At 38.9% G+C, this 12,409-nt stretch overlaps 1 protein-coding gene across 1 annotated transcript; it reads right to left on the reverse strand.

Annotated features, from left to right (window-relative positions):
- Positions 1 to 804: 804 nt before the first annotated feature.
- Positions 805 to 7,038, reverse strand: LOC139716177 (uncharacterized). Its single transcript, XM_071627740.1, has 3 exons — positions 6,771 to 7,038; positions 5,802 to 6,004; positions 805 to 4,829 (listed from the first exon to the last, which is right to left on the reverse strand). The coding sequence occupies exons 2-3, from the start codon at positions 5,944 to 5,946 to the stop codon at positions 3,805 to 3,807; spliced, it is 1,170 nt and encodes a 389-aa protein (XP_071483841.1). The 5' UTR covers positions 5,947 to 6,004; positions 6,771 to 7,038; the 3' UTR covers positions 805 to 3,804.
- Between the last annotated feature and the right edge of the window lie 5,371 nt (positions 7,039 to 12,409).

Genomic DNA, 12,409 nt, shown 5'->3' on the forward strand with positions numbered 1-12,409 from the left:
AAAAATTTTTGAATTCACCAAAACATTGAATGTGTACACTAATATAGCTAAATCTAATTGTCATTTTGTGCCAATTTTATATTTGCTCTTTGTGCCCCCACTCATTCCAAATCCTGGCTTGTGTAATAGAATCAATGCTCAATCCATTCTAAATTTCATCTCACATTGTCTTAGGTGCTGTTGATGTAATGCACCTAACATTGCTTTTAGGTGCTAAATGGTTTCTAATGTGTTTATCATTTAACTTTGACCAATTGTTATACAGGGTGGCCCAGAAAAAATGGCCTAACCTATTTCCCACGGATTGTTTTTGCAATGAATGGTATCAGTGGATGAGGTAACGTCTTCTGAGAAAAATGACACCAAGATCAGAAAATTTGGTTCAGCAGTTTTCATTTAATAGTACATTGTGTGGGGCAAAGTCACGCCTTAGAATTGTTCTCTTGTCGGCTACCCCTGAACTGAAAATGGTGGAAATCCGGGCGTACCACAGCTAGAAAGAGTAATCAGATTAAGTTGATCAATTCTTACGAGTAGTCTCTAGTCAATACAATTTATCAACTGAATCAGATTACCCTAAACAACTGTGGTACGCTCAAATATCCACTATTTTCAGTTTAGGGTTAGCCGACGAGAAAATTTTTAGGGCTCGACATTACCTGACAAAATGTACTAGAAAATGAAAACTACTCAACCAAATTTGCTCATCTTGGTGTCACTTTTCTAATCAGATGTTACCTTATCCACTGATACCATTCATTGCAAAAACAATCCGTGGAAAATAGGTTAGGCCGTTTTTTTCTGGGCCGCCCTGTATAGTAAATAAAGAAGCTTTAATAGGAGTGAACTGTAATTTGTTAAACAAATTTCGGCATTACTCTCATGTGGTGAAGGTCGCATGTTCGATCTGTAATGAATATCGCAAGTCACCAAGTCACAAAAAAACTGGAAGTGGGATTCAAACCTGCCATCTACTGCATGCAGGGCAGGAACTTGCCCACCAGGCTGTTCTGGTTCAAGGCCAAGTCACAATCTTCGGCACGTGGGAGTAATGCTGAACACTTGTTTGAAAATTATTGTAATATTCAGGCGCGGTTCTACGGGGAAGAGGGGGGCTTAATTGTACATTATATGTCAGTATACAGGGAAACCCCGTTATAACGAGCTCGGATATAGCGAGATATCGCTTTCAACGAGGAGATTTTACTGGTCCCATTTTCATTTGCACATATCAAAATGGTACAAAAATGCATACGTTTATAACGAGGTACCGGTTATAACGAGGAAAAATTGGCGGTCCCTTGGACCTCGTTATAACGGGGTTTCCCTGTATAATGATTATAATCTTTGGCTCTAGGTCCGCACTTGGTAATACATGTATGTATCTTGTGATTCCATGACTACTGAGAGTCTGTACAGAAATTTATACAAATGAAACAAAATGTAATTCAGTTACATGTTCAGGTGTTTTGTTTTATTAGAAGTGAGCCAGTCTTCAATGCATTGAAGCTCAGACATTGAGGAGGTAGATCTTTTTCTGTATACATAAGTACACCCGATAAAATTTAGTAAAACACATAACCTTAATGCCCGCTGAACACTACACGATGGTCTTCAGCCATGAAGTAACATGAAATTGCATACATTTTCTGCACAGTGGGTCAATGGCCAGTCTTAAAAAATTTGACATGTCAAATCCTTAAGACTGGTCTTAAGACCGAGTCTTAAGACTGGAGACTGACAAGGTTGTGACGTCACACTTCTGGTCTTAAGACCGGTGAATCTTGGCAATAGTACGCGGTGGGCTTTAGTTACAATTTGATGAAAAACCTGATAACCTTTACCATCATTTTAAAGGTTTTAAACTTTGTTACAGGCTACTAGTCTTGTACATTAAAGTTTGTTGCTTTAATTATATCTAGGGAGCACACAGGTCTAGTACTGATACTGGATGGAAATAAATTAAGAATGAAGAATACACACACATTTACCTACATGTACATGTAGGTGTAATACTGACATTGTATTGAAACAGCTATCAAGAATGCAGAGAAATTACATGTACATGTAACCTCATAGATCACTCATGATTTTCCCAGTCTACTTGTTTTGTCACGTTTATCCCACCATCACTTGTGCTTGCACATTGAGTAATTCCCTTTAAAAATGGTTACATGAATGATGAATTTGAATGTAAAGAACTATTTGAAAGATGTTTTTTTTAATATGGCCATGTCATTAAAAGAGAAAGATGCATGTAATGAATATGCACCTGTATTTGAGTCTTCAAATTCTTATGTGCTGTACTTACACAAGTTATCTTTTAAAGTCATAAGTAGCTGCCTGCAGTAATAGAGTGAAAGGGTTGAGAGGGTGAAGAATGCATGAGAGAGATTGAGAGAGCACTAAAAAAAAGTGAGAAAAGGGGGAGGTGGGGGGGGGGGGAGAGGTAGAACAGTACACGAATACGTGCAGTCAACCTCGCTGAAATTGAATACAAATGAACAAGAAAAAAATCCTTTCACAAATGTTGCTTTACACAATAAAATAAATACTGGTTTACACCTATCTGAACCAGAATTTTTCTTTGACTTATACGATTATTCGAGTTGTGTGAAGATTCGGAGTAGCATCTCTTAAATTCCATATCTCAGACTAGCGTCTATTAAATTCCATATTAAAGCAAATACATCGTTCTCATCAGGGTCATTGTGAATAACTCTTGAAGCATAAAAAATGGCAAGCATAATTGCATTTTGATATTAATAATCTATGAGAAAAGAGTGTGAATCTGTATGCAGTCATTTAGGCAAGGCACAGGTATTTCCCAGTGATGTACATGTACATGTATGTAAGTACATGTACATGTAGTAGCAGGTATAGCAATGACGATTTTTGTTTCCTTGAACAGTGCAAACTCACAATATGCTTACGACCAATAAAATTACCTCGATATTTCAAGTTCACGTATCTTTTCATTTCATCTATGAATAAAATCAGAAAATTAATGATACTAGCAAAAATATCTTAAAGATAGAGACATTTGCAGCCTAAAACCTGATATGTTCATACACCTTGAAAAGTCACAAAACTTTGCATGAATAAATGTTAACTCTTCTCAAAATGTGTGTGAAATCTTAGAATCATACCTTTAATACAATATTTGTAAAGTATGAAAACTAATCAACTAGTGTCGCCTGATATCGCAATATACATTTTAACCAGATAAAATTTAAAATGATGAGACTTTGTCATGTCCCCTTGAACTAGCTCAGACAAAATATTACAAAGTACTAATTCAAGGTTCTAGATTGATAACTGCTTTATGTGAAAGACATAAATAACCGAAGAAATCTCACATTTTAGGCTGCAAATGTCTCTGTCTGCCATTAACCCTTTATGCGTTACGTTCGCAATTTTGCACAATTGTCATGAAATTCAAAGGCAGGAAGTACTGCTCATTGTTCTGGGAATGAACAATCGAAAAAATCAATACCTTTCTCCCAAGGTGCTGGGTCTGTTGGGGGACCAATTCAATGCACTATTAACCCTCTCATTACCATAGGCATGTAGATGTCTAGTAAGTCAATGGAGTTTGCAAGGTCTGGTACTGAGAGGGTTAATGTGCTCAGAAAAGTATTTAAGTTCATTTTCTTGGATATCACTCTTTAAGTAATCTTAAAGTAACGCATAAAGAGTTAAGGGGTAAAAGGTAGTGTGAATGATAAATATTTTCCAGATATTTTAAGTTATATTCCATTCATAGTACTGTCAATATTCAATACAGTTGCTGCACACACTATGCTACGGTTCATGGCTTTTACTGACAAGTTCAGGGGCAATGTGTTGGCAGAAGAATTTCTCGGCCACATCCATCGCTTTGTTCCACATTTCTCTATTAAAAAAAATGCGCTCTAGATGGAATCCTGATTGGGTGTATACAAAGAAGTCACACCACGTGCGTCCAGTGATCCCCATTTGGCACTGAACTTGATAATAGTACTGGTGATTGTTTTTCAGTTTTGTTTCTCCATCTACCATGGTGAGATAGTCGAGATTCTCAGCTGTTGGTTCCTCAAAGGCAATGGTCCGAGGACACTTTATCTCTAGGACTCCAGGCTCATCACAGCACTTACAAGAAACCAATCCATCAGGTGAAGCTCCAAGAAACACCTTGATTGGATGGACGAATAGACCACACTCCTTTACCTGTACACTTTGGTGGCCATTTTCTTTTTGGATTGTTTCATATGCATTCCTTGCGATTGGCTCCATTATCCGTCCATACTTCAGATTCGGTAAATTTCGATCAATAGTAGAACGACCCATCAGTCTTTCTATGATAGGTTTTGTGTCCTGACTTTTGGAAGAACATGGATCATCGAGCGTAGCTTGCCTTGTAATGGCTGATTTCAAGTTAGATGCTGTTATCATTCCTGCACGAAATTTTGCCCACTGTATATTTTCTGCTTGGCCTCTTGTATGTTCTTCCACGACATTAACTTCCTCCTGTGTATACGTAGGCAAACCATTCAGGAACGACTCTACAGTCTCATACCTGCCACCTAAAGTTGTCAGACAGTCGGGATCGACTGAATTCTTTGTTTCAACTTCTACCTCTTGTCCCAGATTGAAGTCTACTTCAGGAGAGTAGTTCACAGATGGTGACACATTGTGGCTTTCTTCATCCTGTAAATACTTAAATACTGTTGATCTCTCACAAGTTGGGTACATGGCATTCGCAAGTTGTCTTGCTGGTGGTATTGCCTTGCTTCCCATTGGGTTGAATAGCCTCTTTACTGCTGTGTTGACTGGCTGTTTGCGTTTCCCTGTATTAGAGAAAAAAAAATGGAATCAACATTGAACCCCAAAATACATAATAAATAATTTTGATAATTTCCTTCAGAGGCCTTTCAACCTAAATATACTTTTTTAAAGTTCATTAAATATCAGAAGTTATTAAACAAGTAGTAAAAATTTACATCCTAGATTCATACTTTATTGTAGTTTTTTGTTTTCCAATTCTTTTGATAAAACACACGGCTTAAAGCCACTGTTTAACATCGTAACTGATCGATTTAAAAAATTCTAAAACTGTGTAGCCTGACCTCTCTAATCATGTTCAGATGGATGAAAAAACAGCCAAGAATGCAAAAATAATGAAAGAAAACCAGTCATTATCAAGATATCTATGAAAGTTGTAGTTATTATCGCTAGCTATAATAACTCCAGTACTGTAGTCTATGGGGTGATCTTTTAGGTTTTCACTCTTTTGAAGCACTAAATAATAACATTGAAGCCTAATTTTTTCACAGGTGCATTTTTACACCCCATCACATACTCTGATAGCATGTAGGACCATGCAGCTCAGATTTTTTAAATCTAGAAACTGTTAAACTATGCCTTTAATATACATGTACAATAACAAAATATTGGCCTATTTATCGAGGGAGAAAGATAATTCAATTCTAAACAAAAAAGTTACCTTCTATTACTCCTCTCCTTTATCATAAATTTGGGGTCTAAATCAATTCTTGATCATGCTAACCATCAGGCATCAGGCACTGGCATATTTTCCACTTTTGGTCATATTTCCCGAACCCTGTCCAAACAATAGAAAGTCAATGGGAGAAATTTATATTTCCCGGACAATTAGGTGGGAAATAAGATTCTGATCGGGAAATATGCCATCCCTCCTAACCATTACTCATAATCCATGGATGAATTAATGTAATGATTAAAAAAAAAGAAAAAAAAGGGGGGGGGGGGGGTATTGAAAATAGGAAGTAAAGTATGCTTACTTTTGTTTCCATAGCTTGGTTTCACCCACTGCATCTCACACACTGGCTTGCCATGAAGAACTGCAGCTGCACCCCCACTGTACACATTCCAACTGCAGACTTTCGATGTGCATGGTAGATGTCGATTTTGCGACACTCCAGTCATGAAGGCATGATCCAACTTGAAAACCAGTGCAGCAACATGGTTGCATGAAGATCCCAGACTGTAGAAAGTAGAATACAAATCATAATGTAATTAACATATATAGACAACAATATAATAATAGTTTTAAACTTCAAAACGGAGGTATCATCCTACTCTTACCCAGTCGGGGAGCCATTGGTATGAGCTGTGCAAATTTACGTGTCATGCAGTTTCTATAGTTGGAGACAGAAATGAACATTATCGAACTTGTGGAAAATATTGTCCTGTACACCCTAGTGATAAAATATCCTTTTTTTTCATCCCACTCCTTCAATTGGATACATGTTACATGTAGACTCTATATCTTGATGATGTGCTTCACATCATGCTGATCACTGATCTTGTTCATATTTTATTAAAATATACTAGATCTCGACTCGAGGGATTAGCACTGGCGGACCCCCCCCCCCCCCCAAATTAAATAAATCAATCTGTCAGATAGAGGGCAGTGCTGAAATTTGTGTTGGCCATAGAGTTACATGGTGTTTGCAGGAGTGTGTGTAAGTTGCTTATTCAATTGGATAGGAGAAAAAAATACAGTGCGCTCATCAAAACCTAAATTTTCCACAACTGGACGCAAGAAGAGACAAGGTAAGTATTTTGGGTTTTTAAATCAAACGGTTCATTTAGATGCCCATTTGTACGGCACATAGATCTAGACCTAAGTCACCTAGTCCCAAACAATATAGTCTACCTTCGTATTAACTATTATTCAGCAATTTACTAGAGTCTAAGTGCAAGTTTATCTGGCAACAACATCATTGCATAATTTGTGTGATTCTTACCCAGCAAAGCAACTACAGTAGGCACTGTAGATTTTTCCGGAGGACTTGTCAATGGCAACCCACACGCTGTGAGGTATGTTTTTTACTGCCAATGAGGGAGTACATTGTGCTTTCAACACAGAAACTTCACTTTCCGCTGAAATTGGGTGGTAGAATATTTCGTGGAGCCACTTGCTGTTGAAGTAAGAGAAGGCCTTTCCCTCTTTGTAGTCTGAGAGTAATCTTTCTTGCAACGTTTTTGGTCTAGTACCACGCGATTTCCGTTCCATCTTACTTGCTTCACTGCCTGGGGCAGGGCGCCTCGCTTAACAACCACTCGGCTATTTCAAAATAACTAACGGGTGGCCAAAACTTCACTCCTTCTTTTTCTGGCAACCAGTCATCTTTCAGGTCCGCCAACGGATCTGGAATTTGTTTTCCGTTTATGAACAACAATTCTGCATACTGTTTTGACCGCGATCGTTCTTCTTCAACTTCGCTTGGTTTCACACTGTATCCAAATCGCACTGCGCTGTAGACTAACGCTTGCAGCTCCGCTTTCAAACCCGTCGTTTTTAGTCCTCTTATGCGAAGAAAATCCTTTAAAGCGTCCACTTTCCAAAATTTGATTTCTTCCAAGGTTAGCTGACGTTCATTTTCCGTCCCATTTGCCTCCATTTTCGATAAATAGTTAAATATTCATTTCTGAATTCTAATCGTCACTGTACACACGTACGATTCAAGTGCAGACTACGATTATTATAAGTTTGTTTATCTCCAATGACCTTTGACATAAACCCACAATGCAATGCGCGCCGAGATTGCGAATCGGCTTATATACCCCCTTCAAACTTCGTTTGGCGGGGGTATAAAAAAAACAAAACATATTGGATGTTATCAACGCAACTAGAAATGTCGCGACTGGTATGCCTCCGCCATAATGCATGGTTCTCCTAATAGGTCTATAGTACAATGTCTTGACAATGTGTGATGACAGTTTCACACAATTGGCAAAATATTAAAATGACAGGTTTGCCACAAATGTGCTGAATGTTCACTTTCCTAGAACCAGGTTCAATTGGATGAATGATTAAAACGTCAGAGTGCAGGTATTTAGGGGAACTGATGATTTTTACTGACTTTTGACCCTTTCATAAGTTTATGCATTGAGTAATTTTCAAGGTATTGAGAAAAAGTATAATCTCAGTATCAAATGGTAAAATAGCATTATCAAAACCTGGCCTTTGAACTTTGACCTCACAGTTCCAAAGAGAATCACTGTCAGGTAGAACATGCCTAAATATGTAAGTTTCATGATGATACCTTGAGTTACTTTCGAGATATGGAGGAAAAAGTGCAATTTAGCACTTTTACTTGACCTTTGACCTTTTGACCGTTGACAAGAAACTTCCCACAGAATAAATATTGGGTAATACATGCACACATCAAGTAACAAAAAAAATCCTTCAGGCATTGCATAAATATACGGAAAGTAGTGATATTTTGAGGAGTTAACCTTGACCTTTGACCCCTGACCTTCGACCCATGACCCCCAACTTCCCTAGATAATCACTGCCGATCGGTACATGCATATATACTAAGTTCCATGAAGATACCTTGAACCATTTGCGAGATATGGAGAAAGACATGACATTTCAACCTTTTTTTTTCACAAAATAACTTGTGACCTTTGACCCCGTGACCCTAAAATTCAAACAAAGTATTATCCCCCCAGGATATACCCTCATACCAAGTTTGATGTAAAACCACCACACGGTTCTTGAGATATCGACAAAAACAAAACGGGACGGACGGACGGACGGACGGACGGACGACCCGAAAACATAATACCTCCGGCCACTTCGTTGGCGGAGGCATAAAAATATGATTGTAATTTTTGTGTGACATACTGCAGTATGTCCCCCCAAAATTACAATTTTGGGACCCACGGCAGGGAGGGGAGTGGGGAGGGGTCCCAATGAGGTCCAAACTGTACATTTTCATCTTTTTCTTGAAAATGCCATGATGAATATTCACCAAAGTTGGCAGGTAGCATCCCTAGGGGGGGGGGGGGGGGGGGTTTGGTCCCCATAGGGCCCCAGGGAAAACATGGTGCCCGTTCAAACAATTTGAGATCCTATCTCCATAGGAATGCTACTTGCCAAGTTTGGCGAAAATCCAAACTTGGGGGGGGGGGGGGTGTGGATAGAGAACCTTAGGGCCCCCAGGTTGGGCATGGTGCCCATTTGATGGAATTGAGATTCTGTTGCCCCCCCCCCCCCCCCCCCCCCCCCAAGTTTGGATTTAAACCAAACTTGGCAAGTAGCATTCCTATGGAGATAGGATCTCAAAGTGTTTGAACGGGCACCATGTTTTCCCTGAGGCCCTATGGGGACCAACCCCCCCCCCCCCCCCAGGGATGCTACCTGCCAACTTTGGTGAATATTCATCATGGCATTTTCAAGACTATAAATGTCGCTATGGCGACTGGTATGCCTCCGCCATAATGCATGACTCTCCTAATAGGTCTAGATAGTACATGTGGACAATGTGTGATTACATTTTCACAAAACTGGCAAAATATTGAAATGACAAGTTTGTCAGAAATGTGTTGAATGTTCACCTTCCTTGAACTTGGTTTAATTGGATGAATAGGAGAGCATGTATTTGGGGATTTAAGGACTTTAACTTGACTTTGACCCATTCATATATTTATGCATTGAGTAATTTTCATGGTACCGGTATGGAGAAAAAGTGCAATTTCTGTACTGAATAGTAAATTGTTACCATGTTCATCTGGCCTTAGACCCTAAAATTCATAAGATAATCACTTTCAGGTAGAACATGCATAGATATGCAGTAAGTTTCACGATAAATTGAGCCACTTCCGAGATATGGAGGAAAAAGTTAGTTCAGCACTTTCACTTGATCTTTGACCTTTTGACCTTTGAGGCAATAAAAAAAGAAAAAGAAAAAAAAAACTCTCCAGAGAATTTCTATTAGGTTACACATGCATACACCAAGTGTAAAAAAAAACTAGAAATGTCGCTACGGCGACTGATGCCTCCGCCATAATGCATGATTCTCCCAATAGGTGTATAGTACAATGTCTTCACAATGTGTGATGACAGTTTCACATAACTGGCAAAATATCGAAATAACAGGTTTATCAGAAATATCTTGAATGTTCACTTTCCACGAACTGGGTTTGCTATAATTGTCTATTAAAGAGTACAGGTACACATATTTTGGGAATTGAAAATTTTTACTTGACTTCTGACCGACCTTATTATAAGTTTATGCATTGAGTATAATTTTCAAGGTATGAAGAAAGAGTGTAATTACAGTACAAAATATATCTTTTTTTTCATTTAAACCTAACCTTTGACCCTTAACCTTTGATTTTTGACCTTCTGGCTGGAAACTTCCAAGAGAATCTCCATTAAGTAATACATGTACATGTATATTAAATTTTAAAACTAATAATGCAATTATTGCATATACTAGTATATGAGGGAAATAGTAACATTTTGAGGAGTTGACCTTGACCTTTGACCCCTGAATATTGACCCATGACCCCTAAATTCCCTAGATAATCCCTGCCAGTCAGTACATGCATATGTACCAAGTTCCATGAAGATACATTAAACCATTTGTGAGAAATGTGATATTGCAACATTTTCACCTAACCTTTGACCTTTTGACCTTTGACCTTATGACATGAAACTCTCTCTGGAGAATCTTTATGCAGTAGTACATGTCTACACTAAGTTTCAAGAAAATAACTGCGGGCATTGCATAGATATGAGGGAAATAGCAACATTTTTAGCATTTGACCTTGACCTTTTGACCTTTGACCTCTTGTCAATGTCACTAAAATCTATTCAACTAATTGTCCCATCATACATCATCCTTGGACCAAGTTTGGTGAAAGCTGTTTCATCCAGTTTTGAGTTATCACGTAAATAGATAAATTTTAGGATTTGACCTTGATCTTTGACCTTTGACCTCTGTCCGATTTCACTGAAAAACTAATCAAGTAATTGTCCCATCATACATCATCCTCCAACAAAGTTTGGTGAAATTTGCTCCATACAGTCTTGAGTTATCGCGTAAACGGAAAAATTTCATGATTTGACCTTGACCTTTGACCTTTTGCCGATTTCACCTAAAATCTAATCAAATCATTGCCCCATCATACTTCATACTTGGACCAAGTTTGGTAAAATTCCAGTAAATATTACTCAAGTTATCGCGTAAACGAAAGCGGACGGACGTACGTACGGACGTACGGACGGACGGACGGACAACCCGAAAACATAATGCCTCCGGCACCACTACGTGGCGGAGGCATAAAAATACTAATCCTGCTGGCATTGCATGAACATGAGGGAAATAGTAAAATTTTGAAGTGTTGCACTTGACCTTTGACCCCTGACCTTTGACCCCATGAACCCTACATTCTCTAGATAATCACTGCCAGTCAGTAAATGTATATATACTATGTTCCATGAAGATACCTTGAACAATTTTCCAATTTACAGATAAAAAAAGAAGCTTTAATACTTTTACTCGACCTTTTGACCTTTGACCTTTGACCTCATGACCCAAACTTTCACCAGAGAATCTAAATTGGGTAATACATGTATACACTAAGTTTCAAGAAAATATCTTCAGGCATTGCATAGATATGGTGGAAATAGTGAAATTTTATGTATTTGACCTTGACCTTTTGACCTTTGACCTTGAGCACGTGCACCCAAAAGTTGATAGGCACAACTTCACCCCCTAATACACATACATGCCAAGTTTCATTAGGATACCTCAACAGCTTTTGATAGTTACCTTGTCCACAAAATTCATTACGGACGGACGGAAAGACGGACGGACGGACGGAAGGACGGACGGACGGACGGACGGACGGAAGGACGGACGGACGGACGGACGGACGGAAGGACGGACGGACGGACGGACAACCCGAAAACATAATGCCTCCGGCACCACTTCGTGGCGGAGGCATAAAAAAGATGAAAATGTACAATTTGGACCTCATTGGGACCCCTCCCTACTCCCCTCCCTGCCGTGGGTCCCAAGGGGGCACCCCTGATTCCCCCATGAACAAACTTGAAACTACAGTCATCAATGCAGGCCTACTAACTCTTAGTATTATATCTGCTCTATCACTTCTGGTTGTAGAGAGAGGATTTTTTAAGATTCCTTGTTTTGGGGGGTTGGGCCCCTCTTGTGCCCCTCAAGTGGGGTATGGTGCCCACTTGAAGAAATTGAGATCCTACCCCGTAGGGATGCTACCTGTCAAGTCTAGCGAAAATCAGTCACGGGGTTCTCAACAAGAAGATGAAGATGTACAAATTTTACGCACGATGAATGACAGACACCGGACGAAGAGCAATCGCAATAGCTCACTTGAGCCTTCAGCTCATGTGAGCTACAAAAACTTGCACTCCTTGATTTTAAGTCAGGACTCAATAAATCTCTTTTATTACAATCTTTTTGTTTCATATCTCGGCCATTTCAAAACTGATTTTCATCAAATAAACTTTTGATACCCCTTAGAATTGCATGCTTTTTGACATCTCATAGAGTGGTTTTTGAATATCTCGCAAAACATTAAAAGCTAAGTCCTCATCTCAACCAGAAGT

The sequence above is a fragment of the Diadema antillarum genome, unplaced genomic scaffold, assembly GCF_040938485.1.
Source record: "Diadema antillarum isolate AM-2024a unplaced genomic scaffold, OU_Dant_1.0 scf00000006, whole genome shotgun sequence".
Taxonomy (NCBI): domain Eukaryota; kingdom Metazoa; phylum Echinodermata; class Echinoidea; order Diadematoida; family Diadematidae; genus Diadema; species Diadema antillarum.

What these genes read in the sequence shown, in the direction of transcription:
- LOC139716177 (XM_071627740.1), bottom strand. Translation starts at nt 5,946, where the DNA reads ATGACTGGAGTGTCGCAAAATCGACATCTACCATGCACATCGAAAGTC. An exon ending in ACCAAGCTATGGAAACAAAA is followed by an intron (nt 4,830 to 5,801) that starts GTAAGCATACTT and finishes TCTCTAATACAG; the next exon opens with GGAAACGCAAACAGCCAGTC.